General features: G+C 34.7%; 1 protein-coding gene across 2 annotated transcripts in view; it reads left to right on the top strand.

Moving 5' to 3' along the window:
- Positions 1 to 3,058: 3,058 nt before the first annotated feature.
- LOC106073247 (carbonic anhydrase 1-like) overlaps positions 3,059 to 27,376 on the top strand; it is a 33,039-nt gene continuing 8,721 nt past the window's right edge. The window contains exons 1-10 of one of the 2 annotated variants that reach the window (XM_056006320.1): positions 3,059 to 3,121; positions 6,609 to 6,758; positions 11,460 to 11,578; positions 12,560 to 12,665; positions 14,153 to 14,260; positions 14,678 to 14,725; positions 16,712 to 16,882; positions 23,019 to 23,167; positions 24,726 to 24,827; positions 25,980 to 26,037. In XM_056006320.1, coding sequence (XP_055862295.1) covers positions 6,659 to 6,758; positions 11,460 to 11,578; positions 12,560 to 12,665; positions 14,153 to 14,260; positions 14,678 to 14,725; positions 16,712 to 16,882; positions 23,019 to 23,167; positions 24,726 to 24,827; positions 25,980 to 26,037 — 961 coding nt within the window. In that variant the 5' untranslated portion in view covers positions 3,059 to 3,121; positions 6,609 to 6,658. Of the gene's footprint in view, positions 3,122 to 6,608; positions 6,759 to 11,459; positions 11,579 to 12,559; positions 12,666 to 14,149; positions 14,261 to 14,677; positions 14,726 to 16,711; positions 16,883 to 23,018; positions 23,168 to 24,725; positions 24,828 to 25,979; positions 26,038 to 27,376 lie in introns of both variants that reach the window. The other variant, XM_056006319.1, reaches the window with a different exon arrangement.

Genomic DNA, 27,376 nt, shown 5'->3' with positions numbered 1-27,376 from the left:
GTTGTTTTTGCTGTTGTTCTTTTGTTGATGCTGATGTTGTTGTTGTTGATGTTTTTGTTACGTTTGTTGCTGTTGTTCTTTTGTTGCTGCTGTTGTTGTTGTTGTTGATGCTGGTGCTGCTGTTGTTATTGTTGTTGCTTTTGTTACTTTTGTTGTTGTTTCTTTTGTTGCTGTTGCTGATTTTGTTGTTGTTGTTTCTTTTGTTGTTGTCCAACAGACTAAGGGATATGTGATGGTGAAATAAACATGAAAAACACTTAAAATACCTTTTTAAAACACATTACCACCTTGATGTACCTTACAGAGCGATTATGTTTCTCTTGAAACACTAATTCATGCTAGATTAAAAACACAAAGGAACGTTTTTTCTACCGTGTGTCCAACGAACTAGTAATTCTTTTCTCAGAGATATACATCAACTGTTTAATTACTGGACTAAAAATTTTACAGCCTCTTTTGAGATTAGCGCCCCTCGACTTCCATGACTTGAATAAAGATGCTGTAAAAATGGACAGAAATCTGCTGGTCAGGTCAATGAAATAAATTCTCCCTGTAATACATAGATGTACAGCAAAGGCTCGTGGGTTGAACGTCTGACCTAGACATAAACTTGTTTCAAGACATGACTAGTTTATAGGTGACTAATCAATCAACACAGGAGCTTCTATAGGTAAGTGAGCTTATAAGTTGACATCCGTTACTTGATTGGTACTTGCACTAAACAATTCCGAGCCTCTGTTCACGTGTGCCGCCCCCTTCCGGCCAATCGCCATCTCTTTCGTTTCCTGAGGTTGACATTTTGTGGTTGCCTTCTTGTATTGTGGCACTCCTACATTAAAGATACATTTAATGTTTTCATTTTATATAGAAATTTTGTTAAAGAAACATCAAGGTTAATCCCTTGTTGGTCTGGTCATCTCGTAAAACACTTTTTGATGTGACTGTGGAGCCCTTTTTTTTTGAGAGACACTTCCGTCAGGTGGTTGTTTTGGGTCGGTACCCAAATGGGCCGGTAGAGCAACCGAGTGGCAGCATCGATACCACTATGGCACATATCAGATTCTCTTATCAAAGGGCCATCTGAGCTTCTTGTTTAAAAACGAATCTTTCAATTCTACAGTGTAATACTATTTTAATTTAACACATTTTCTGAAATAATGAAATAGCCTTCATTCGTAGACAGTGCTACTTGTGGAATTCATCTTTTTAAGGCCTACATACTCAGCGAATAAAAAGCATCATAAGGCCTATATTTTTTAGAAGAATAAAGAGTTCAATGTATGCATGCATATCGATACATTATCAAACTTAATGATCTTAATGATTTTGAGGACAGGTAGGTCTAGAAATGTCCATCATATGATATAGAAATACCCTGGTCGATTTTGACACCCAGCCCGGCCCTGACTCCCGTCCACATATAGCAGGTTAGGATGACTTTCGCTTTGCTGGTAGAGGAGCCAGCCATTTATCATTTGCAATGCTTGTAATTGTTGGAGTGATAATATCATTTTTTTTTTCGATTTATAACCAAAATGAGTGATAACTCTTGAAACTTTATCGTTTTCTATTTATTATCCCCCTTTGCCGGGTGCATTGCCGTTTATTTCTCAAATTCAAGTTATTATGCCATAAAATGTTTTATTTAATTACAAAGTAGCAATCATAGTAGTTTAATATTCTTCGGTAGTGCAGTCTCATTACTTATCAAAGTTAGAAAGAAATGTGTTACATCAGTTTAATTTAGAAATGGGGGTTAGAAACCGTTAGAGGTGTGATGGAACTCTTGGACGCAGAACGAAACCATTAATTCACAAAAACCAGATAAAAAATATTATCATAGCTTATGACGATTAGAAACATTATTCACACATTAATTTACAAGGCAGGGTTAAACTTAAATTGGTATAATTTACAGCACCTTTTGCGCAAGGTATAGAGTGTATCTCTTGAGGATGGCTACCTGGTCGTGCGGTATGCGCGCTGGACTGTCGTTCGATCGCTTCGATGGACCCGGGTTAATACCCTCCTCTCTGCCATCCTCAAACGTCCTGCGTGAGGTCTGGACTAAGAAGTAGATTATCTTCAACTCTGGAGGAACATCTGAAACGTGAAAAAAAAATCTTTTTTTTTTTTTTTTACAAATCTTATATCAGCTTTGGCTGTCTGTCTGTCTGTCTGTCTAATACACATTTTTAACAACGTTCTCTGTCCCACTCCCTACTCTCAGATCAAGTTAAAAGCTTTGCACAATTATTTTTTTTGTCGAAGACAACACGTAATACATGCATGACTAAATGCATGACGCGTAGGACGTAATCATCTTCTTTTTTTTTTATGTAACGTCTGTATTATATAAGATGAAGATAATCAATAACAAAATTAACCAAACAGTTAACTAAATAGTGGTAATGAATTGTTTGATATCAAAAAGGGAAATAATCTTTACAGTATTGAGAGATATGGCAGTAGATGTGGAGTTATTCCGCTGATTACACTCGAGGCATGAATAGGTATGCATTTATGCCGCCATTCGCTCGTTATGTGATTTATTTCCCTTGTTGACCATCTAAATTACCAAGAGCTATTCACCTATACATTCCTCACCGATGGCTGTTAAATCAACACATAATAATAATAATAATAATAATAATAATAATAATAATAATAATAATAATAATAATAATAATGGACTACGATGAATTGTGTTTCTCTTTAACGAAACTCGACCCTGGCAGCGCTAGAGAATGAATACTAGTTCGTTTCTAATATAATAATAATAATAATTATAAGAAGGCAGACTTCGAGTCCGAAGATTAATGAGGAATGCAGTAACCTCCAGCGGCTACGCAGCCCCAGCTATGACCTACATATTTTGCCGGTCCATCTAGTTGTAATTAGTTTACACAAATTGTCGTTGTGTATCGTCTCTAACTAGATCTACACATTATTCAATGAGAATGAAGTGTTCTCTCCTTCTGTCATTTTATTCGCATTCGGTAGATTTCCTAAACTGCGAATGTGTTTCGGATATGAAGGGGAAAAAACAACAGGTTCGCAATTGTTACTACATTGAGATCTCATCACTGGACCACCAAACAACTGGACACAACTACCAGGCGTAAGTTTGTATCTTTCAATAGTGGCGTAAGGATACTTACTTATCTATTCATTTATTATACACACGCAAGTGTATTACATTTATTTTCGTTGTTAGTGACTCGACAGTAATCTTTTCTAAAAATTCAGGATTATCTTGAGATGTGGATAAGCTATATCATCTATAGTCTCTATTTAGTACATCTTGAAACATACTACGGTGTTGTTATCATTTGCAACTGCATTTTATGATTTGTTTATCTCTCTCCATTGCTGTAATAGAGCTTTTAGAAAGCAGATAAGAATATTCATGAAAACAACAAACAAATGGAGAAGACAATAAAATTTTTAAAATATTTTATTCATTTTATGCACATTCATACTGACCACAATTAGATAAAGTGTGCATGTATCTGAAAAAGAATGTCATTATCCGTATATCATATCGAAATTCAGAGAATAGTTGCGAGACCACTTTTCTAATTTTTTACAATAACTATTACTAATATTACCCGAAGTACAGTCCATCCAGTCATGGTCTGAGGACGCTGTTTTACAGCTACAAAGTTGTCTGTAGCAAACAGATTGGGACATGTTTGTAAACAACTCCCCAGACAGATGAACTTAACACAACTGTTAATTCGTACATTCAGTTCTGTGAAAACATAATTATATCAAAGAAGAAAATTAAAACATTCAGTAATAATAGACCCTAGATGACCAACATTAAAAATTAACATTCTGTCATCATCGAGAAGTACATAGAAGTCTATTTTATAAAGCGCTGGTTATGAGTGTGTATGTGTTTTTCATGTGTAAATGTTAGACGTATGTGCATCTATATCGTGCATCTATATTGTTATTGTACAGTAGTTAAGCTGAGATTGTCAATTGTAGTCAAAGTGAATTTCCATTTGATTGGATCAATTAAGTTATCTTATCTTATCTTATCTTAATTAGATCACTATATCAACATGTATTACACAGCATGCAAAGGAAGCAACTCATATGCAATAGACGCCAGTGGGTTAACTAAAGTTACGTCAGTCGTACGATACACTAAATAGGTTAACCCTTTAAGTCCTACATCTTTAAAGCCTGTGACAAGAGCCATGACTGATAGTGATATGCTAAATGTGAATTGCGGGGCCCCTGATAGGCCGCAGGCGCGGGGCCCAATTTGAAGCAATCGGTCAAATCTGGCTAAAGCCACGCCAGGTCATCATTAAGGTATAGTAGTGCGCCTCTATTGTGATGAATTCGTAACGTAAATGGTACTAAGACACACTGTGTCCAGTCTGGAAAGTCATAAATTAGACTGATAAGACACACTGTGTCCAGTCTGGAAAGTAATAAATTAGACTGATAAGACACACTGTGTCCAGTCTGGAAAGTCATAAATTAGACTGATAAGACACACTGTGTCCATTCTGGAAACTCATAAATTAGACTGATAAGACACACTGTGTCCAGTCTGGAAACTCATAAATTATACTGATAAGAAAACACTGTGTCCAGTCTGGAAAGTCATAAATTAGACTGATAAGACACACTGTGTCCAGTCTGGAAATTCATAAATTAGACTGATAAGACAAACTTTGTCCAGTCTGGAAACTCATAAATAAGACTGATAAGAAAACACTGTGTCCAGTCTGGAAAGTCATAAATTAGACTGATAAGACACACTGTGTCCAGTCTGGAAAGTCATAAATTAGACTGATAAGACACACTGTGTCCAGTCTGGAAAGTCATAAATTAGACTGATAAGACACACTGTGTCCATTCTGGAAACTCATAAATTAGACTGATAAGACACACTGTGTCCAGTCTGGAAATTCATAAATTAGACTGATAAGACAAACTTTGTCCAGTCTGGAAACTCATAAATAAGACTGATAAGAAAACACTGTGTCCAGTCTGGAAAGTCATAAATTAGACTGATAAGACACACTGTGTCCAGTCTGGAAAGTCATAAATTAGACTGATAAGACACACTGTGTCCAGTCTGGAAAGTCATAAATTAGACTGATAAGACACACTGTGTCCATTCTGGAAACTCATAAATTAGACTGATAAGACACACTGTGTCCAGTCTGGAAAGTCATAAATTAGACTGATAAGAAAACACTGTGTCCAGTCTGGAAATTCATAAATTAGACTGATAAGACAAACTTTGTCCAGTCTGGAAACTCATAAATTAGACTGATAAGAAAACACTGTGTCCAGTCTGGAAAGTCATAAATTAGACTGATAAGACACACTGTGTTCAGTCTGGAAACTCATAAATTAGACTGATAAGAAAACACTGTGTCCAGTCTGGAAAGTCATAAATTAGACTGATAAGAAAACACTGTGTCCAGTCTGGAAAGTCATAAATTAGACTGATAAGAAAACACTGTGTCCAGTCTGGAAACTCTTTAATTAGACTTATGCAGAAATATTTAGTAATAAAGTTAAGAATTAAAACTATCCTCCCTCCAGTTAATGCTTGGTTGTTGGTTTGTTGCTCCAAATAGTTGGTACTGCTAAACTCTTAAGATCCAATTCATAAGACCTAATTCATAAGATCTAATTCATAAGACCTAATTCATAAGATCTAATTCAGAAGATCTAATTCATAAGACCTAATTCATAAGATCTAATTCATAAGATCTAATTCATAAGATCTAATTCATAAGACCTAATTCATAAGATCTAATTCATAAGATCTAATTCATAAGATCTAATTCATAAGACCTAATTCATAAGATCTAATTCATAAGATCTAATTCATAAGATCTAATTCATAAGACCTAATTCATAAGACCTAATTCATAAGCTCTAATTCATAAGCTCTAATTCATAAGATCTAATTCATAAGATCTAATTCATAAGATCTAATTCATAAGACCTAATTCATAAGATCTAATTCATAAGATCTAATTCATAAGACCTAATTCATAAGATCTAATTCATAAGATCTAATTCATAAGACCTAATTCATAAGATCTAATTCACTCCAAATATACGTCCCTTCTGTCACACTCTCATCTAGCATCCCCGTGACTTATATTAACCTGAATTATGCCAGACCATCTCGTGATTTCATCAGAAACTCTTCCGTCTGTAGAGTCAAAAACATCCGCTCCCCTCTCCTCGTTGTTACCACGCATATACATATTTATTTAAAACTGCACACTATTTTTTCCTTGGCACAGTCTGTAAAAGAGCTCACAGCTCATCAGCAATAAAGCTGGCTAGAAGAAGAAGAAGAATACATATTTATTTTTTTTATATATTTTTTTATTTATCATTTTTTATATATATATATATTTTTTTTTTGCTTATTTTTTTTATTTGTTAATTATTTATTATTTGTTTCTTTTTTTTTTTTTTACTATTATTATTTTTCTATTTTTGCAGAATAACAAAAACTAATATGAGATGAAGAAATAGAAAATATTTGACCTTTCGTAACAAATCTTGTTATTATTTGATATATTTAGAGCTTCTAATAATTGTCTTTCTAGAAAAGTCTTGCTGCCTAGAAAGACGTAGCCGTCTTTGAGACCCCCCCAGGATGCTGCCAGCAGACGTGAGCTCACTGTTCCGTTGTGTCTGCATGGTCGGCTACGTCTGTCTACTCACGATATGTCCTGTCCAAGCGTCCATGGAGTATAGTGAGTAGTGTCTCTAGTGCTTTCATACTCTTCTTTTTTTCCTTTTTTTCTTCTTCTCTTTTTGTTCTAACTCTTTTTTTTTCTTCTTTTTCCAATTCTTCTTTCTCTTCTTTAGAAGGATGGTTGCCTGGTCGTGCTGTTTGCGCGCTGGACTGTCGTTTGGATTTATCGATGGTCCCAGGTTCAAACCCCGCCCGCTCCCATCCCCCGTCGTCCTGCGGGAGGTTTGCACTAGGAAGTAATCTATCTTCAACTCTGAAGGAACATCCGAAATATATAAAACATTTTACAAAACATCTCGAATTGTCATGAGTTGAATCTAAAACTCTCGGAACTCTAGGCCCATGGAAGTTTGCTTCCATTTGCCTGTCTGAACAAAATTCTGTCTAGGAAAGGTCCAAGCAGATGTACATGTGTACATCCCTATTATCCATGGTTGATATCCCAAGACTCTCAGGTCAAAAACGAGGCCAAAGGTCGAGCACACCTGGGAAACTCTGCTGTGCTGGTGTCCGTCATAAAAACGGCTCCTTGAGGAACGTCGTGTAAATAGTGACCTTTTTTTTTTGGGGGGGGGGGGCTTTCTTCCATCCCCGCCTGTGCAATGGACTCGATTCTTAGGTACCCCCAACGTGAGTTGTCTAAGTACTCTATACGAACAACATGGCGTGGACTTCTAAGAATAACAGATGTGTTTCATTCACAACATCCTATTTTTAAAGTAGATTAGTTGAACCAAGTCATATTATTGAAAGATGAACAGCGTAGTATCGAGCTACACATCGAAGTGATAATTTTAGAAGAAACTAGTCTAGGTTTATTTTAGGATTCACTCTAACCCGGATTATTTAAAGTTTTTAGACGGTCTAACAAGGGAGATAATTAACAAAACTGTATTGTTGTTGTTTTTTCGAAAGAGTGAATGTTCCACTACTTTGAAGACTAACAATTATGCAGTTTGGCTTACAGTTTAAAAACAAACAAACAATACTAATCAACAGGGCCAGATTTAAGTATTGGAGGTCCCTGAAACACGGATGTACCTATTAATAAAAAAAAATATTAATATCTAAAAGTTTAGCAAAAGCCTGCCATATTATATAGATTTACGAGAGTGTTTGTAAATTAATTCTACTTTTCCTATGTTTAAAAAGTGTACAATTTCTTAATATACATATTCTAGTAACACAGATGTACATCTATAGTGTTAATGCAATGTAGTAAATCCGAAGTATTAGCGGACACTTCATAACTACAACAGTGTTGCCAACTGTTGGCCTCCTTCAGTCGTAGAGCGACTATGGTTAACCTGTTTTGAGGTCCCGTTTTATTACATCCACGTAACGGTGGTGGGGGCGACTAGTTTTTTCTTGAGCCAGACGCGAGTTGTCCGTAGAGAATGACTTTCGGGATGCGATTGTCCTCCATCCGGTGAACATGTCCAAGCCAGCGCAGACGGCGTTGTCCGAGGGCTGTAAAGATGCTGGGAATACCTGTTCGCGCAAGGATCTCAGTGTTGCACACTCATTCTCTCCATGGGATTTTCGACAGTGTTGCCAACTGCAAGAACTAAAGTATTCTCGGTAAAAATGGAGGGGGAATGTACAACAGTTTCATAGAATCTCTGATCTGTCGAAATAGGCCTCTCTTATCTATTGTGGAAGTCCTTTTTTGTGGAGTCCCCTGGGCAATAGCACCACCTGTCCTCCCTTTCTTGTGGAGTCCCCTGGGCTATAGCACCACCTGTCCTCCCTTTCTTGTGGAGTCCCCTGGGCAATAGCACCACCTGTCCTCCCTTTCTTGTGGAGTCCCCTGGGCAATAGCACCACCTGTCCTCCCTTTCTTGTGGAGTCCCCTGGGCAATAGCACCACCTGTCCTCCCTTTCTTGTGGAGTCCACTGGGCAATAGCACCACCTGCCCTCCCCTTTCCCGGCCCTGCTAACAAACCAGTACTAAGTAAATGTTGGACTATAATTGATATGAAAAACCTCAAGTACTTAAGGCTGGGCTCTGTCTTGCTATATATTCGTCCGAATTGGGGGAGGGGTGAGTCGATACCAAGAATAAAAGCAACCTTCACATTGCTATTGCCAAACACTATTTCCGGTATTGAATGCCTAAAAAATGCATATTCTGATGAATGTACAGTGCATTATTCTGCTATTAAAAAGTTGTATTTCAAAACCTGTGCTATTCTTACTGACTTAGATCCTCCCGCGTCGTTCGGCTCATTGGGCGGCAGGCTGTTTCCACAAAAATCTGTCACTGGCAATGTCTGAAGCCTCTTCCCACCTGCTGCTCAGAATTTTAGAAATCGCTTGGCGCCACCCACCACCCAAGCTACAAATCCAGGACGGTGAATAGGCACCCTTATTGCCTAATACTTAGGCAATAGGCCTCCATTGCCCATTTCCACGAGGTCTCATCATCTTAAGTCAATACCTGCGCGCATACATTCATAAAACAACAGATTAATCAACAAGTGCACAAAGTTCCGTGTCATGAACTTACCTGGGTTTGATTCTCAAATATTGCAATATAGAGCCCTTATGATGTCCTATTGACATAGTACTCGTAATTCAATATTACTTATCGCTTGTGTAGTTTACCATGTGACATTGTAATATTAATGTGGTGAAATCTTCGCTTGGGGGCAGACATATAATAGAGGGATATTACTGATACTCAGTACATGCAATAAGAAAAACACAATATAATTCTTAGATGGAAAACTAATAGAAAATAACAAAAATTAATTAGTTTACTAATTAATGTCGTGGGGACGCGATGGTATAATAGTGTAGCGTTTGGCTTCAGAACCTGGGGTCCTGGGTTCGAATCTCCGTGAAGACTGGGATTTTGAATTCTGGTACTTTTAGGGCGCCCCTGAGTCCACCCAACTCTTATGAGTACCTGATTTAGTTTGGGAAAGTAAAGGTGGTTAGTGGTTGTACTGGCCACATGACATCTGCTCGTTAACCGTTGGTCAAAGAAATAGATGACCTTAACAACATCTGCCCTATAGATTGCAAGGTCTGAAAAGGGAATTTTTACTTTTAATGAATGACGTAATCGTTTTGACATTGTAATCAAATGTCACACAGCAAAACTTTATGTGCGATAATGGAAACTTCAGACCGATAGGGAGATGTTAAAAAAAAGAAAATTAATAATTCGAATTTTTACTTTGACGAAGTAGAAATTGAAAATAAATAATTCGAATGTTTTCTTTGACGTAGTAGAAATTTAAATGGTTATTAGCTTTATCTGAACTGGCAGCTATCCAGATGAATATTACACCAAGCAATGAGACCTTCCAAAAGTAATAGAAGAATGATAAATGAAATATTTGGCAGTTAAATTGCCTGACGTTGGTGTTTCAAAACATACATAAGGTCAAGGTCGTGGAGCAGATGTCATCTTGTAACTTTAAAATTTTTAACAATCTTCCAGAGTTCGAATTTATTGAAACTATTCAAATCTTGGGACTTTCACTGGTTAGCTTATAAAACATGGTCTTCGTTCAAGCGCTTGGGTTTGAGAACCTCTAAACTAGCAGACGTTGTCGTGCAGACGTGAACTTGACAAAGACAAGGTGACTGTAATGTTGGGAGAGATTATGGCGGGATTACCTCAAGATCGATGACCGGACTATCGGTACGAAGTGGCGGGAGTTGATCTTTTAGCCTTGTGTTTTACTGTGAGCCAATCAAACGAGTATTTCTTTTCGTTAAATTAACGATTTACAGTTTTTAACGTGTGAATGATTTGGAAAAGAAAAAAAAATATTATTCTCACATCTGACTGGTCACGTGTTTGGTGTAACGAATAAATGATCACACTTTTTAAAGTGGCCAGTCACACAAAATTTAACCGAAACAAATAAAATATATTTTAAAAATTTCCTTATTAAAAAAAAGTGAAAGTTTAATAATAACAATAATAAATTGGAGCGATTGTGAATATCTTTATTCATTGTTTTCATTGGTGGGAAGCGTGGTCGAGAGGCCAAGTGCGCTTGAACTTGGCTTGGCTTGGCTACCTAGAAGGGGGCTCGAGGTTCGACACCCGACTCGGGCAGAGTTGTGTTTACTGAGCGCCTAAAAGCAGCACGGAAAACCAACTCCTCACCGGTCCACAAATGAGATTGGACCAAAAGCGCTCTGGGCATGCTATAAGCATGAAAGGCAACAATATCAACTCTGTCTGGTAAAAAGTGTGTACGCGATATTTCTCCGACACCCATTCTCGGCTCAAGTTGATACTTTGCACAATTATTCATTGGAGTAGACAAGGCACGAATCAATTAAAAAATTCGTTAATTAATTACTGCAATTAAGGGAAATTATTCCTTTAGTTTTCCCAGATATGGCTTAATTTGTAGGGTTTAGTCCCCTTAACTAATACTTTAAACAACTATTTATTGTACCTAATAGAACATGAATGAATAAAGAAATTTACCAATTAGTCAATCAACTATTTAATCATTTTGTTTGATATCGAATAAGGGAAATAATCTCTACCTTATTGATAAATGTAGTTGTAAGGGAGGAGCTCTTCCCCTTACCTAAGCTCTGTTCTTTTTTTTAAAAAAAGGATATTTTTATATGTTATTATTTTGGTCTTATTCTCCTTATACATTTCGTGATTGCAATAAGTAGTCTTGGCTACAATTTTGCTTTTGTTTTTTCTAACAACAGATCCGGCAAGTGACGGTCCAGGCCGGTTGATTAAATACATTCCGTTCAGAAGGCACAGTTCGTATCCGAGAAATCAGCCAACATTACCAAGGGTTTTAGTAAGGACTTCTGGAACACTGGTAAGTTGGTTGGTCATTTCGGTTTATTTTATCTTGCAGTATGAAACAGATTGAGAAATCAAAGACCGCCATCGGCTTCATATAGAAGGAATTTATTTTAAATTTAAAAGAACAAACTACTTTTTAAAATGTTCCTTATAATTAATATATGTTATATGGCCTCCTAAAGTCGCAAAGCCACTATGGATCATCTCATGGAAATGAGATGAATTCCTGCGCATTGGCTGTGGTTGGAACCATGTCGCCCACAGATCAGTTCCCCCTCTCTCTCCACGCAGCTGATATATTCAAAGGAACGGCAAGTGCCGATACAGTTTGGGGTCGGCGACGTCGCAGGCTCTGCAAAGGCTATTGCACTGAATGCTGCAAACTGGCTTAGGTTCGCAGGCTCCTGATTTCTTTTCAGGGCTGACTCCCGAAACCTTTCCCATGATTGGGTATAGATGCAAGGCAGCAGAGGTTTGAATTCAGAGTTTTCCTTCTTTTAGGTGGGTAGCCAGCCATGGATAACGATTCCATCCTGAACGAAGCTTACTGGTTTAGGCTCCAGTTACTCGCCTTCGCCATTTCTCCTGTTAGTCAAAACAGTTCCGTCGGACTTAATATCTGGGCCACACGTGAATTTGGACTGGTTGTCAGGGGCTATTTGAAACGCATGTCATTGGGTAGCATTTTATAGGTAGTGGGTTGTAAAATGTTTGTAAAATGTTTTACATGTTTCGGATGTTCCTTCAGAGTTGAAGATAGTTTACTTCCTAGTCCAAACCTCCCGCAGGACGACGGGGGATGGGAGCGGGCAGGGTTTGAACCCTCGACCGTCGATAAATCCGAACGACAGTCCAGCGCGCAAACCGCACGACCAGGCAGACATATATCCATTACTACTTCCGGCAATGACAACCTTGGGGAACCAATAGTGATCTATATTGATATATACTGACAAACATTGTAGTTATATACTCTTTCTAACATTGTGGGTAGTCAACAGCAAGAACTCGCTTAGACAAGGTTAGAGAGTTGAAACTTGTCCATCCAATCAGGATCCAAACTCTTCCCTCAAGGAATTCACTTCCCAGAAATGACAACAGTAAGTGACATTTGGTTATTTGACATTCACTTGTCATTTAGAGAAAAAAAAAAAAAGTTTATTTTGTTCTATCATTAGGTTTAACTCTTTCTCTCCGTAATTATTTACCAAATTCTGGTAGAATCAACGTTGGTATCGTCAGTTAGGAGAGAAAGAGTTAAGATATTGAATCGTTATATTTACGATATTAAATATGAGTTTCACGAAATTAAGTAATTAGAGTGACGATATTAATTCATCAGACTCAAGATATTAGATAGTTAGATTTACCATAATAAATCATTAGATTCAATATATTAAATCATTGGATTCACATTATTGGATCACTGGATTAGGGTCCAACGTTTTTTACAAAGCTTATATCAGCTCACTCTGCCAGTCTGTCTGTCTGTCTGTCTGGTACAAATCTTTATTTTTTTTATTTCTCCTACTTCCCATTCTCGGATCAAGTTGAAACTTTGCATAATTATTCTTGTCGATGATAACACATTAATCGTTAAAACAGAAATGAACTGATAAGTTAATAAACTGTACTTAACTAATTCTGTTTTATGTAGAAAAAAGGAGCGAAATCTTGCAGTAGTGAGAAATGGTGTAGTAATTGTACGTTTTTAGCGGCCCCCGTAAGGGAAAAATCCGCTATTAGGTTTATGCAAAATGTCCGTGTGTCCGTCTGTCACACTCAGATCTCGAAAACTAAAAGAGAAATGAAAAATGTTATTTTACCATGCGATGCAGCTTGAAAAGTTTAGGTGCAACGGCTTCTTTTGGTTTTCTAAAAGCAAATCGTTTACTTTATCAAATTAATTATGCAAGCGATTTTTTTTATAAAAATACACCAATTCTAAAGTATGTGTAAAGTATTTATGTATGTATGTATGTTTCTGTTGTATGTTCAATGTGTTGTACTCTTGTGTGTTCAATGTAGTGTACTCTTGTGTGTTCAATGTAGTGTACTCTTGTGTGTTCAATGTAGTGTTCTATTGTGTGTTCAATGTAGTGTACTATTGTGTGTTCAATGTAGTGTACTCTTGTGTGTTCAATGTAGTGTACTATTGTGTGTTCAATGTAGTGTACTATTGTGTGTTCAATGTAGTGTACTATTGTGTGTTCAATGTAGTGTACTCTTGTGTGTTCAATGTAGTGTACTATTGTGTGTTCAATGTAGTGTACTATTGTGTGTTCAATGTATTGTACTATTGTGTGTTCAATATAGTGTACTCTTGTGTGTTCAATGTAGTGTACTATTGTGTGTTCAATGTAGTGTACTCTTGTGTGTTCAATGTAGTGTACTATTGTGTGTTCAATGTAGTGTACTATTGTGTGTTCAATGTAGTGTACTCTTGTGTGTTCAATGTAGTGTACTATTGTGTGTTCAATGTAGTGTACTATTGTGTGTTCAATGTAGTGTACTCTTGTGTGTTCAATGTAGTGTACTCTTGTGTGTTCAATGTAGTGTACTCTTGCATGGTTCAATGTTTCAGTAGGAAACAGATTTCTATCCAGACTCCTGAATGTGAAAAATGAGCGCCCCCTGGCAGAACAAAGCGTTCTGAGGCCTGTACAGCATCGCTACGATCCTTTGTCTGAGCAAGGTCAGTGAGTATTTTGAATGCGTTTGATAATGTCTTGCAAAAGTTTACGATTTGTGTGTGAATGTTGCTCGTATTTGCATCTATATTGTTTTTGTAAAGTAGTTACGCTGAGGTTGTCAATTGTAGTCAAACTGAATTTCCATTTGATTGGATCAATAAAATTATCTTATCTCATCTTATCTTATTTACTAAACTGTCGGGACTTTAGAGGCATAGAGTAGAGGTGAGACCCATAGACATGTTTGTCTTTTACATACAGACACGTACAATATTTCTTGCAATAGAGGAGTGTCCAAGGGGGGAGATAATCAAATAATTTGTGTTTTGTGAGTTATTATCTCCCCTTGTAATCTTGCTGTGTTAATTTTTTCCATAAATGTTAAGATTTCGTCTAAATCTTGGTATTTTTATTGTCAGGCAAAAAGTTTAATATCTGGAGCTATGACGACTCTGACTCCTTGAAAGGTACATCGTCTATCTTAATAAATTATTTTGTACATATTGTGAATCATTGGATCTGTCAGGGTTCTAATTTAATATATACTCTGCTGCTTATTTCCTGTCTTGTTGTGTTTCTTAACTTGGCTCACTAGGGGTTTCTTGAATATTAAATAATACTTGCTTGATACTTTCATGGTTACTCAATTATAATTCATCAATACTTGCTTAACTCAAATACGAACACTTAATATACATCAACTCTAACTCCTTATATTCATGAATATCGATAATAGTTTAATACTTAATAAAGCACACAATTATATCCCTCTTATGAAATAGTAATACACAAAACACCAGTCCATCAACTTATAAATATATAAATGCATAAATACCAGTCCAGGAAGTAAACGTCCAACCTTCCTGGACCGGGAGCAAGGCCTTACTGACTTAACACACTCTCTCGCACATTCAACGAAGACTTAATCACTCAGTTCACAACACGTGCAACACTTTGCATTCATAACAAGGGGATATAACAATCATACCAAAATATCAAACCAACATTCATTCTCGCAATACCTCTCCCTGACAGATCCAATATTGAACTACCCAATGTCTTTGACAATATTTACGATTGAAAAACAACCTAGCTTACATTTTCTTGAAAAGGTGGGAACAATCTGCATCTATTATTAGCAAAAATAATATAATAATAAAAGATCTAAACCACTTTTTAAAAAATGGTAGAGCCTACTCGGTAACTCGGCTACTGTGCAATCTAAATGAATTCTCTCCAGATATTTTCCTTAAGATGAAAATGTAACTCTTTACCGCTACGAGGTAAAAATATAAATCAGGAGCTCTCAGCAATGGGAGCTAGGTTTTATGTTAGGGAGTAATCGTTGTTAATATTGATAGGTTTGCGCTATCGTCTCGGTTACTAAAAGGTTAAAGCGACCGTGAGTTCGGAGTTGACGACACATGCAAAATATTAGAAAATACTTTAAATTAAAAATTATAATAAAGGGAAAGAACTGTAAAAAAAAATTCATTTTATCTATATCAAACAAAAGTGATTAGTTACCACTTGTTAATTAATTACTTGGATAATTTTTTGTATCGATTCGTGTTTAGTTAGGAACAGTGAATGCTTCTGCAGTTTCATCGTGATCCAAGAATGGGAATGAACAAGTTTTAAGTGTACAATTTTAATCCAAGACAGACATACGGACGTACGAATTGGTGTTAAAATGTAGTTAGTGATGGGAACTAAACTAACTTTTAAGAGTTAAACTAAAACTAGTTTTCAACTAAAATAAAGTAATTAAACTATTAGTTAATCATGAATTTCGAAAGATAGTTAAACTAAACTAAAGAAAGTTAATTCAACTATTACAAACTTTTTTTTTTGGGGGGGGGCGGAGTTGAACTAGACCTATATAGATATAATCATCCGACTGCATGCCTACGGTTCGATCTTATTCTTTTAACATTCTAGTAATATTTATCTATAAGGCTAAGTACGGTTGAACTTGTCTTGGCTACCTATGGAGGAGGAGGGGGGCTTGAGGCTCGACACCCGACTCGGGCAGAGTTGTGTTTACTGAGCGCCTAAAGGCAGTACGAAAAACCAACTCCTAGATACCCCCTCCCCGCCCCCCCCCCCCCACTGGTCCACAAATGAGCTTGGACTAAAAAGCGCTCTGAGCATGCTGTAAGCCTGAAAGTAGCGCTATATAAAAGCCATAATAATAATAATAATCATTTAGTATTAATTAATTATTTTTGTTTTATTTAATATAAAGGGAGCTAAACCCTGTATTTTTTTTAGTAAATGGCAGTAATTAGATGTTCTTTACCTTAGTTAAGCTTTGTTGTTGTATTTTAAGTATTCTTTTTTTCTATTGCTTGTTAATGGTGTTTTAATAATATTATAATGATAATAAGTCTTTTTTTATTTCCCTTCTCTCGTAATTAAATTGACTCCCTACCACTCTATTGGTCACTCAGTTGGACCCAGAGTGTGGCCTCAAGCATTCCCCAACTGTGGTCACAGATACCAGTCTCCCATCGACATCATGGCCACCCACTTTCAGTACAGACCCATGTCTCCCATAGCTTTGACCTCAGTTGACCACACCGGACTGTCGGACGTGGTCTTCAGTAATGATGGTTTCACGGGTAAGTCAAATTGTTTATGATGTGTTTTCCACCAGTATAAAACTATCAGCTTTTGGAGGCGAGGTGGCTGAAGGGTAAAGCGCTTCCCAACCGGGAGTCCCGTGTTCGAATCCAGATAAAGTCTGAGATTTTTAATTTCGGGATCTTAATGGCGCCTCTGAATCTACCCAGCTCTCATGGGTACCTAACATTAGTTACGGAAAAAGTAAAGGCGTTTGATCGTTGGGCTGGCCATATGACACCATTGTTAACTATGGCCCCAGAAACAGATGACCTTTTCATCATTTGTCCTGCAGATCGTAAGGTCTGAAAGTTTCGTACTTGAGAATTCAATCCTTATTAATGCTTATATCCACACAGTGAAAAGAAGATTAAAAAAAACAATTATGTATATCACGGAGAACCAAAAATAAGATGCCATTTCCCCGTTACTTTAATTTGAGTTATTTCCTTTTTTTTTTAATTACCTACTGGGTTACTTGTACTCGCAAGTTTGGACAGTTTGTGAACAATTTTAACTTGAACTGTTGTGTTAACCGTAAACTTATGTTAGTGTCTTATGTGTTGTTGGCAATGTCATCTCTTCAGTACTGAATAAAAAGATATATCTTTCTTGAATTTCGCAACGTTATGTCCAGGAACATTGTTGATTAGCGCAGCTTGAAGTGTTGAACATAAAACATCAGATCAATAGGACTTTTGGGTTGATCTGTCAGCTGGTAAACGATCAAGCGAAATCTCAACTAGTAATATTTTCAAAGTATTAATTGTATTATCTTAAATTTAAACAAAAGAAAGTGGCGAAGATGAACTAGAAAAGGAACATTGAAAATATTAATTACATCAGATATTTAACACACGGATCCAAAGTTTATCAACAGACAACCAAGTCCGGAGACTAATCTTCACAAGACAGATCAAGTTTTGTTTGTTTTCTTTGATCTTGAAATTTCTATCTACTATTGATGTAGATTCACTATTTTATTTACTAATAAAGTATAGGTTAATCATATTTCAAATTTTCTTTTTAATTCTTTATAATTTAATATTTGCAAATGTTTGTAAAATGTTTTACATAATTCGGATGTTCCTTCAGAGTTGAAGATAGTTTACTTCCTAGTCCAAACGACGGGGGATGGGAGCGGGCAGGGTTTGAACCCTCGACCGTCAATAAATGCGAACGACAGTCCAGCGCGCAAACCGCACGACCAGGCAGCCATCCATGTGAAAATGTGAGAACTCATAAATAAAAATGAATTTAAAAAAAAAAAGCCCACAAAAGACGCAGGAGGACCAAAAAAAGAGGCATATAAAGCCAAAAAAAAAAAAGAGCCAAAGAAAAGAGGCCTAAGGCCTAAGGGTTATTATGATGACAAAGCTTAAATTGAATATCGCAAATGCTGAGGTTTCCTTTAAAAAAAAATAAATAGATAAATTCCACTCAATACTCATCGTGTTAATGTTTTTACATTTAATGCTTTATATATTTAGATATTTTATTATCAGTTGTGGGTCTGCCTCATTTTTACGAAGCTTCTATTAACTCTTTCTCTCCGTAATTATTTACCACATTCTGGTGGAATCAACGCTGGTATCGTCAGTTAGGAGAGAAAGAGTTAACTCACTTTGACTGTCTGATACAAATTCTGCACATTTTATTTTCTCCCATATCCCATTCTCAGTTCAAGTTGAAACTTTGTCTATTTCATAAATGTCGACCACAACACATTAAGTCAATTTATAACCCTCCCTATTCGTCAATGTGTAGCCATAGTTGGAATTATAGGACGACCTTTGTTTACCTAATCTTTCAGCTAATTTATGGAGTTTTCAAATGTATCATAAGCTTCACTTATATATAGTAGTGAGATTGTTTAATAGGAGTTATATGTATGTATATAATAAAAATGCTTTTATGCTAATTTATGGAATTTAAAATGTATCATAAGCTTCACTTATATATAGTAGTGAGATTGTTTAATAGGAGTTACATATATTTATAATAAAAATGCTTTTATGCTAATTTATGGAATTTAAAATGTATCATAAGCTTCACTTATATATAGTAGTGAGATTGTTTAATAGGAGTTATATATATATATAATAAAAATGCTTTTATGCTAATTTATGGAATTTAAAATGTATCATAAGCTTCACTTATATATAGTAGTGAGATTGTTTAATAGGAGTTACATATATATATAATAAAAATGCTTTTATGCTAATTTATGGAATTTAAAATGTATCATAAGCTTCACTTATATATAGTAGTGAGATTGTTTAATAGGAGTTATATGTATGTATATAATAAAAATGCTTTTATGCTAATTTATGGAATTTAAAATGTATCATAAGCTTCACTTATATATAGTAGTGAGATTGTTTAATAGGAGTTATATGTATGTATATAATAAAAATGCTTTTATGCTAATTTATGGAATTTAAAATGTATCATAAGCTTCACTTATATATAGTAGTGAGATTGTTTAATAGGAGTTATATATATATAATAAAAATGCTTTTATGCTAATTTATGGAATTTAAAATGTATCATAAGCTTCACTTATATATAGTAGTGAGATTGTTTAATAGGAGTTATATGTATGTATATAATAAAAATGCTTTTATGCTAATTTATGGAATTTAAAATGTATCATAAGCTTCACTTATATATAGTAGTGAGATTGTTTAATAGGAGTTACATATATATATAATAAAAATGCTTTTATGCTAATTTATGGAATTTAAAATGTATCATAAGCTTCACTTATATATAGTAGTGAGATTGTTTAATAGGAGTTACATATATATATAATAAAAATGCTTTTATGCTAATTTATGGAATTTAAAATGTATCATAAGCTTCACTTATATATAGTAGTGAGATTGTTTAATAGGAGTTATATGTATGTATATAATAAAAATGCTTTTATGCTAATTTATGGAATTTAAAATGTATCATAAGCTTCACTTATATATAGTAGTGAGATTGTTTAATAGGAGTTATATATATATATAATAAAAATGCTTTTATGCTAATTTATGGAATTTAAAATGTATCATAAGCTTCACTTATATATAGTAGTGAGATTGTTTAATAGGAGTTATATGTATGTATATAATAAAAATGCTTTTATGCTAATTTATGGAATTTAAAATGTATCATAAGCTTCACTTATATATAGTAGTGAGATTGTTTAATAGGAGTTATATATATATATAATAAAAATGCTTTTATGCTAATTTATGGAATTTAAAATGTATCATAAGCTTCACTTATATATAGTAGTGAGATTGTTTAATAGGAGTTATATGTATGTATATAATAAAAATGCTTTTATGCTAATTTATGGAATTTAAAATGTATCATAAGCTTCACTTATATATAGTAGTGAGATTGTTTAATAGGAGTTACATATATATATAATAAAAATGCTTTTATGCTAATTTATGGAATTTAAAATGTATCATAAGCTTCACTTATATATAGTAGTGAGATTGTTTAATAGGAGTTATATATATATATAATAAAAATGCTTTTATGCTAATTTATGGAATTTAAAATGTATCATAAGCTTCACTTATATATAGTAGTGAGATTGTTTAATAGGAGTTATATATATATATAATAAAAATGCTTTTATGCTAATTTATGGAATTTAAAATGTATCATAAGCTTCACTTATATATAGTAGTGAGATTGTTTAATAGGAGTTATATGTATGTATATAATAAAAATGCTTTTATGCTAATTTATGGAATTTAAAATGTATCATAAGCTTCACTTATATATAGTAGTGAGATTGTTTAATAGGAGTTATATGTATGTATATAATAAAAATGCTTTTATGCTAATTTATGGAATTTAAAATGTATCATAAGCTTCACTTATATATAGTAGTGAGATTGTTTAATAGGAGTTATATATATATATAATAAAAATGCTTTTATGCTAATTTATGGAGTTTTCAAATGTATCATAAGCTTCACTTATATATAGTAGTGAGATTGTTTAATAGGAGTTACATATATATATAATAAAAATGCTTTTATGCTAATTTATGGAATTTAAAATGTATCATAAGCTTCACTTATATATAGTAGTGAGATTGTTTAATAGGAGTTATATATATATATAATAAAAATGCTTTTATGCTAATTTATGGAATTTAAAATGTATCATAAGCTTCACTTATATATAGTAGTGAGATTGTTTAATAGGAGTTATATGTATGTATATAATAAAAATGCTTTTATGCTAATTTATGGAATTTAAAATGTATCATAAGCTTCACTTATATATAGTAGTGAGATTGTTTAATAGGAGTTATATATATATATAATAAAAATGCTTTTATGCTAATTTATGGAGTTTTCAAATGTATCATAAGCTTCACTTATATATAGTAGTGAGATTGTTTAATAGGAGTTATATATATATATAATAAAAATGCTTTTATGCTAATTTATGGAATTTAAAATGTATCATAAGCTTCACTTATATATAGTAGTGAGATTGTTTAATAGGAGTTACATATATATATAATAAAAATGCTTTTATGCTAATTTATGGAATTTAAAATGTATCATAAGCTTCACTTATATATAGTAGTGAGATTGTTTAATAGGAGTTATATGTATGTATATAATAAAAATGCTTTTATGCTAATTTATGGAGTTTTCAAATGTATCATAAGCTTCACTTATATATAGTAGTGAGATTGTTTAATAGGAGTTATATGTATGTATATAATAAAAATGCTTTTATGCTAATTTATGGAATTTAAAATGTATCATAAGCTTCACTTATATATAGTAGTGAGATTGTTTAATAGGAGTTATATATATATATAATAAAAATGCTTTTATGCTAATTTATGGAATTTAAAATGTATCATAAGCTTCACTTATATATAGTAGTGAGATTGTTTAATAGGAGTTACATATATATATAATAAAAATGCTTTTATGCTAATTTATGGAATTTAAAATGTATCATAAGCTTCACTTATATATAGTAGTGAGATTGTTTAATAGGAGTAATATATATATATAATAAAAATGCTTTTATGCTAATTTATGGAATTTAAAATGTATCATAAGCTTCACTTATATATAGTAGTGAGATTGTTTAATAGGAGTTATATGTATGTATATAATAAAAATGCTTTTATGCTAATTTATGGAATTTAAAATGTATCATAAGCTTCACTTATATATAGTAGTGAGATTGTTTAATAGGAGTTACATATATATATAATAAAAATGCTTTTATGCTAATTTATGGAATTTAAAATGTATCATAAGCTTCACTTATATATAGTAGTGAGATTGTTTAATAGGAGTTATATATATATAATAAAAATGCTTTTATGCTAATTTATGGAATTTAAAATGTATCATAAGCTTCACTTATATATAGTAGTGAGATTGTTTAATAGGAGTTACATATATATATAATAAAAATGCTTTTATGCTAATTTATGGAATTTAAAATGTATCATAAGCTTCACTTATATATAGTAGTGAGATTGTTTAATAGGAGTTATATATATATAATAAAAATGCTTTTATGCTAATTTATGGAATTTAAAATGTATCATAAGCTTCACTTATATATAGTAGTGGGATTGTTTAATAGGGGTGAGCTAAAAGGTGGTCGACGCAACAGAGTCGCACCACGAAAACGCCTCAAAGACCAGCTTAGGCGTCAACTTTCCTTGGCTGACATAGAAGAGAGCACCTGGTTGCACGCGGCCTCAGAACGAGACAGCTGGAGGTCACTCACGAAGGCCGCGGGGATACACATTTGAACATTTGAGACCAAAAGAAAATCTGCTGCCGAGGACAAACGCAGACGACGAAAAGAAAATCTAAATCGACCACCTGCGGAAAATGGTTATGCTTGCCCTCACTAATCTTCGGACTCGAAGACTAGTATTATTATTATATATATATATCATGGGCGTAGCCAGGATTTTTTTTTCGGGGGGGGGGTTGAACCCCAAGAAACCCCCCCCCCTGGATACGCCCATGATATATATATAAATGCTTATATCAGGGCCGGCCTTAAAACTGTATATGAGAGTGTATTTGTGTACATCTATGTGTGTGTCTGGGATCCCTTTAATTTCAGCCACCATCAAGCCCCTTCACAAAAACATCTACATCGACTGTGAGGACATGCCTGGTAGATTCATACTATCTGGCATACACTTCCACTGGGGGCGTACTGACCACATTGGCTCTGAGCACCTACTGGATGGACATGCTTTCCCATTAGAGGTAGGTCTAGTCGCTTTTTCTTTGGCTAGTATGAGGTTAGGTGAGGTGCTGCGGCTATAGTGATCAGAAGGGCTTTATAATAATTGGCTCTTGGTTCTCGCTGGCTGGTCAGTCATTCACTCTTTCTCTTTCATAGTTTCTATCATTTTCACTAATTCACGCTTTCTACCAGTTGTTTCCCAAATTTAATATTTCTATCATTTTCGCTAATTCACTAATTGAAATTTTCTATCAGGCTCACCAATTCGAAGTTTCTAACAGTCTCACTAATTTATACTTTCTATATATACTTTCTATCACTTCTACTAATTGAAAGTTTCACCAATTCAAAGCTCTATAAGGTTCACTAATTCGAAGCTCTATAAGGTTCAATAATTCAAAGCTCTGTAAGGTTCACTAATTGAAAGCTCTATAAGGTCAACTAATTCAAAGCTCTATAAGACTCGTCTCTAATTCAAAGCTCTCTAAGGTTCACTAATTCAAAGCTCTGTAAGGTTCACTAATTGAAAGCTCTATAAGGTCAACTAATTCAAAGCTCTATAAGATTCATCTCTAATTCAAAGCTCTCTAGGGTTCACTAATTCAAAGCTCTCTAAGGTTCACTAATTCAAAGCTCTAAAAGGACACAAATTCAAAGTTTTATAACGCTCACTAATTCAGAATTTTATCAATTATTATAAATTTAAAGTTCCTCTAGGTTTTATCAATTCAGATTTTCTTTCAGTTGCCACAAAAGTTTTGTCAGTTTGTCCATATATCTTCGCTTGTTTCATCGTTTGAAAGTTTGTTTGTTTGTTTTCCTTGTTTGTCAGCCCGTTTGTCAGCCTGTTTGTCAACCCGTTTGTCAGCCTGTTTGTCAACCCGTTTGTCAGCCTGTTTGTCAATCCGTTTGTCAACCTGTTTGTCAGGCTGTTTGTCAACCTGTTTGTCAACCTGTTTGTCAACCTGTTTGTCAGCCCGTTTGTCAGCCTGTTTGTCAACCTGTTTGTCAACCTGTTTGTCAACCTGTTTGTCAGCCTGTTTGTCAGCCCGTTTGTCAACCTGTTTGTCAGCCTGTTTGTCAACCTGTTTGTCAACCTGTTTGTCAACCTGTTTGTCAACCTGTTTGTCAGCCTGTTTGTCAGCCCGTTTGTCAACCTGTTTGTCAGCCTGTTTGTCAGCCCGTTTGTCAGCCTGTTTATCAAGTTGTTTGCACCGTCGTTTTTTAGTTCATTTCTTAGTTTGCTTGTTTCTTTGTTGGCTTTTTATTTGCTTTTTTGTTTGTTAAATTGTTTGTTTGCTTGTTTGTTCATGTGTTAGTTTGTTTGTTTGCTTGTTCATTAGTTTGTTTGATGGCTTACTTTTTCATTACTTGTTTTTTTTCTTGTTCATTTATTTTTTGTTTGTTCGCTTGTTTGTTTGTTTGTTCGCTTGTTTGTTTGTTTGTTCGCTTGTTTGTTTGTTTGTTCGCTTGTTTGTTTGTTTGTTTGCTTGTTTGTTTGTTTGTTTGTTTGTTCGCTTGTTTGTTTGTTAGTTCGCTTGTTTGTTCCCTATGTTCTAGTTCTTACTTTCTGTCCAGATGCACCTGGTGGCCTACAACAGCGAGTTCCCCAGCCTGGGAGAGGCGGAGGGGAAGGAGAATGGTGTTCACACTGTGGCCATTTTCTTTGAAGTCTCTGACGTAAGTAGTAGATGTAGTAGATGAGTTCAATGGAGCAGAGGCACACGTTTCTCAAGAGTCACTGTGTTATGGAGTGTGTGTGCGCGTGTGAGTGTGAGTGTTTCTATGGTGACGACCAGGGGCGGACTGGGTGGTAAAATCGGCCCAGGCATTTCTATACAATCAGGCCCATAAATTGCATATCATCTGGTAGACATCCAGTTCTAGGTCTACCTGTCCTTAACAGCATTATATTAGTTTGAGCACCGGTAACTGTTCGCATGCATACATTGAGCTCTATATTTCTATACTAATCTATACAAACAAAAACATAGGCCTTATGTTGCTCTGTAAGCGCTAAGTGTGTAGCCCCTAAAAGGATGACGCCTACTACTAATAGCACTGTCTACGGATGTAGGCTATTACATTATTTCGGAAAATGTTTTGGATTAAATTACTATTGCACTGTAGAGAGATTTCTGAGGGCCCCGTTTGCAAAAGAATAAAAAAAAAAAGACCTTTAACAAGTTAATACATAGTTGCATCAATGCGGCCCTTTCTGTGGCCATACCGGCCCATTTGGGTACCGGCCCATCGGGCATTTGCCCAGATGCCCATATAGCCAGTCCGCCCCTGGTGACGACACCATATTGCCAGCCTGAAAGGACGCGTTATTGTAGTAACTATATGAAAAGTACTTAAAGTAAACAACAAACAAATTGGAGACATAGAACTGGATTCTCAGACTATAGACGGACTACATAATTGTAATAACCTTGGGAGTGTAGAAAATCCGCTGCCAAGGACAAAGGCAGACGGTGTAAAGAAAATCTAAATCGACCACCAGCGGACAACGGTTATGATTGCCCTGGTTGTGGCAAACTATGTAGGTCACAGCTGGGGCTGCACAGTCACAGGAAAGACTGCATTCCTCACTAATCTTCGGACTCCAAGACAAGCCTTATTATTTTTATCATGACAAAGGGAGGCAAATACATTATTTTAACTAAAATTAAGTATTTCATGCGAGAAGTTACAGTTCCTGCTTTCCATTGATGTCCTATTCCATTGCTCATGTCTATGTTAACTATAGAATCTTTTATTTTTCAAAGGCCTGGCAAAACTTTATTCTAATTCAGGTTGTTGTTTTTTTTCCCTGTCAATTTTCCTCAGATACCAAACCAGGGATTAAATTTTTGTGTGGAAAATTTCAAAAATATTCAACGCCCAGGTAAGTGCAATGTTAATATCGATACTGTTTATACCCATGTTGTTAATACGGTATCCACCTTGGATATGACTTCCTATGTACAGTGGCGTAGCAAAGTACTCGTGGGCCCGGGTTCCAGAATATGATGCTGGGCCGCCTCCCCCCTCCTTAAGATTATGGCCAAAACAAATCTAGTGGCTCCCGAATGCATCAGTACATTTTAAAAACGTCATTTCTACTGCCTTCTGAATATTATGGTATAATGACGTGTCAACTATGAAAATCAACTAAACAAAATGAGTAATTTGGTCATTTTCAGCTCTTAATAGGACAAGGTGACCATTATTAAATGCATTCTTTACATAACAAATAATATTTTTCAATGTTATCATGAAGTAAAATGCGTGCAAAACATGTTGAACTATTTGAAACATGTAAAAACTAAAAATCGATTTTTTTTCCAAAACCGTCATTTTTGTGTTTGTTTTCCCCTGCCCTCAAGTTACAATGTTTGACAAGTAGTTGTACTTAGACTGCATCATGACACTTAACAATTACCGTATATCACGTTTTAATAGTAACTCTCTTGTGTTTGTGTTTAATTTTAACAAAGAAATGTTTTAACATGTATTCTCTAGTCCAAGTATATGTAACGCATGGCTAACTCTGACAATAAGCAGTGATATAATATAATAACATGACGAATGATTAGTTTAATGGTTTGATAAAAATACATAAAAAAAAAAAATTAAATTATTACATTCAACACATTTTGTTTTCAAATTTTTAGTGCTCTCGTGGGCCCCTATTGGTCATGGGCCCCCCTTGAACCCCTTCGCGCCATGGATGCTACGCCACTGCCTATGTAATATCTTCATTGTTCACAATTTTCACACGTTTAATTAGTTAGTCATTACATGATTAATATTTGTTCCCCTGGCAATCAAATCATTAAATAAGAACAATCTGGTATAAACTTTGTCACATGTAAATTATGAGTGAGTCTGGTGTGAATGTACACTTTGGTTTCTTATAGTTATAATGTTTTTTGTTTGGTGTAATGCACAAATTGTAAGACAAATTTCCTTACGAATAATAAAGATTATTATTATTATTATTATTATTATTATTATTATATATGTACCATCCTTTATATACAAATACTTAGCAGCCAAGTAGTTAAATATCTAGTGTATCCCATTTAATAGCGTAATACATTAGTTGGTATAAATCAGAGGCGTTGTTAGGGTTGGTGACATTTAGTGAGATGAGTTATTATTGTAAATACCTGACTCCGCAATAAAAAAAATATCTCACTGTAATGTCATAGTAACACAATAAATAAAATCTCACTGTAATA

This window comes from Biomphalaria glabrata, chromosome 12 (assembly GCF_947242115.1).
Source record: "Biomphalaria glabrata chromosome 12, xgBioGlab47.1, whole genome shotgun sequence".
Lineage (NCBI taxonomy): Eukaryota > Metazoa > Mollusca > Gastropoda > Planorbidae > Biomphalaria > Biomphalaria glabrata.
Note: the sequence above shows the minus strand (reverse complement) of the source record. Positions and strands in the feature narration are given on the sequence as shown.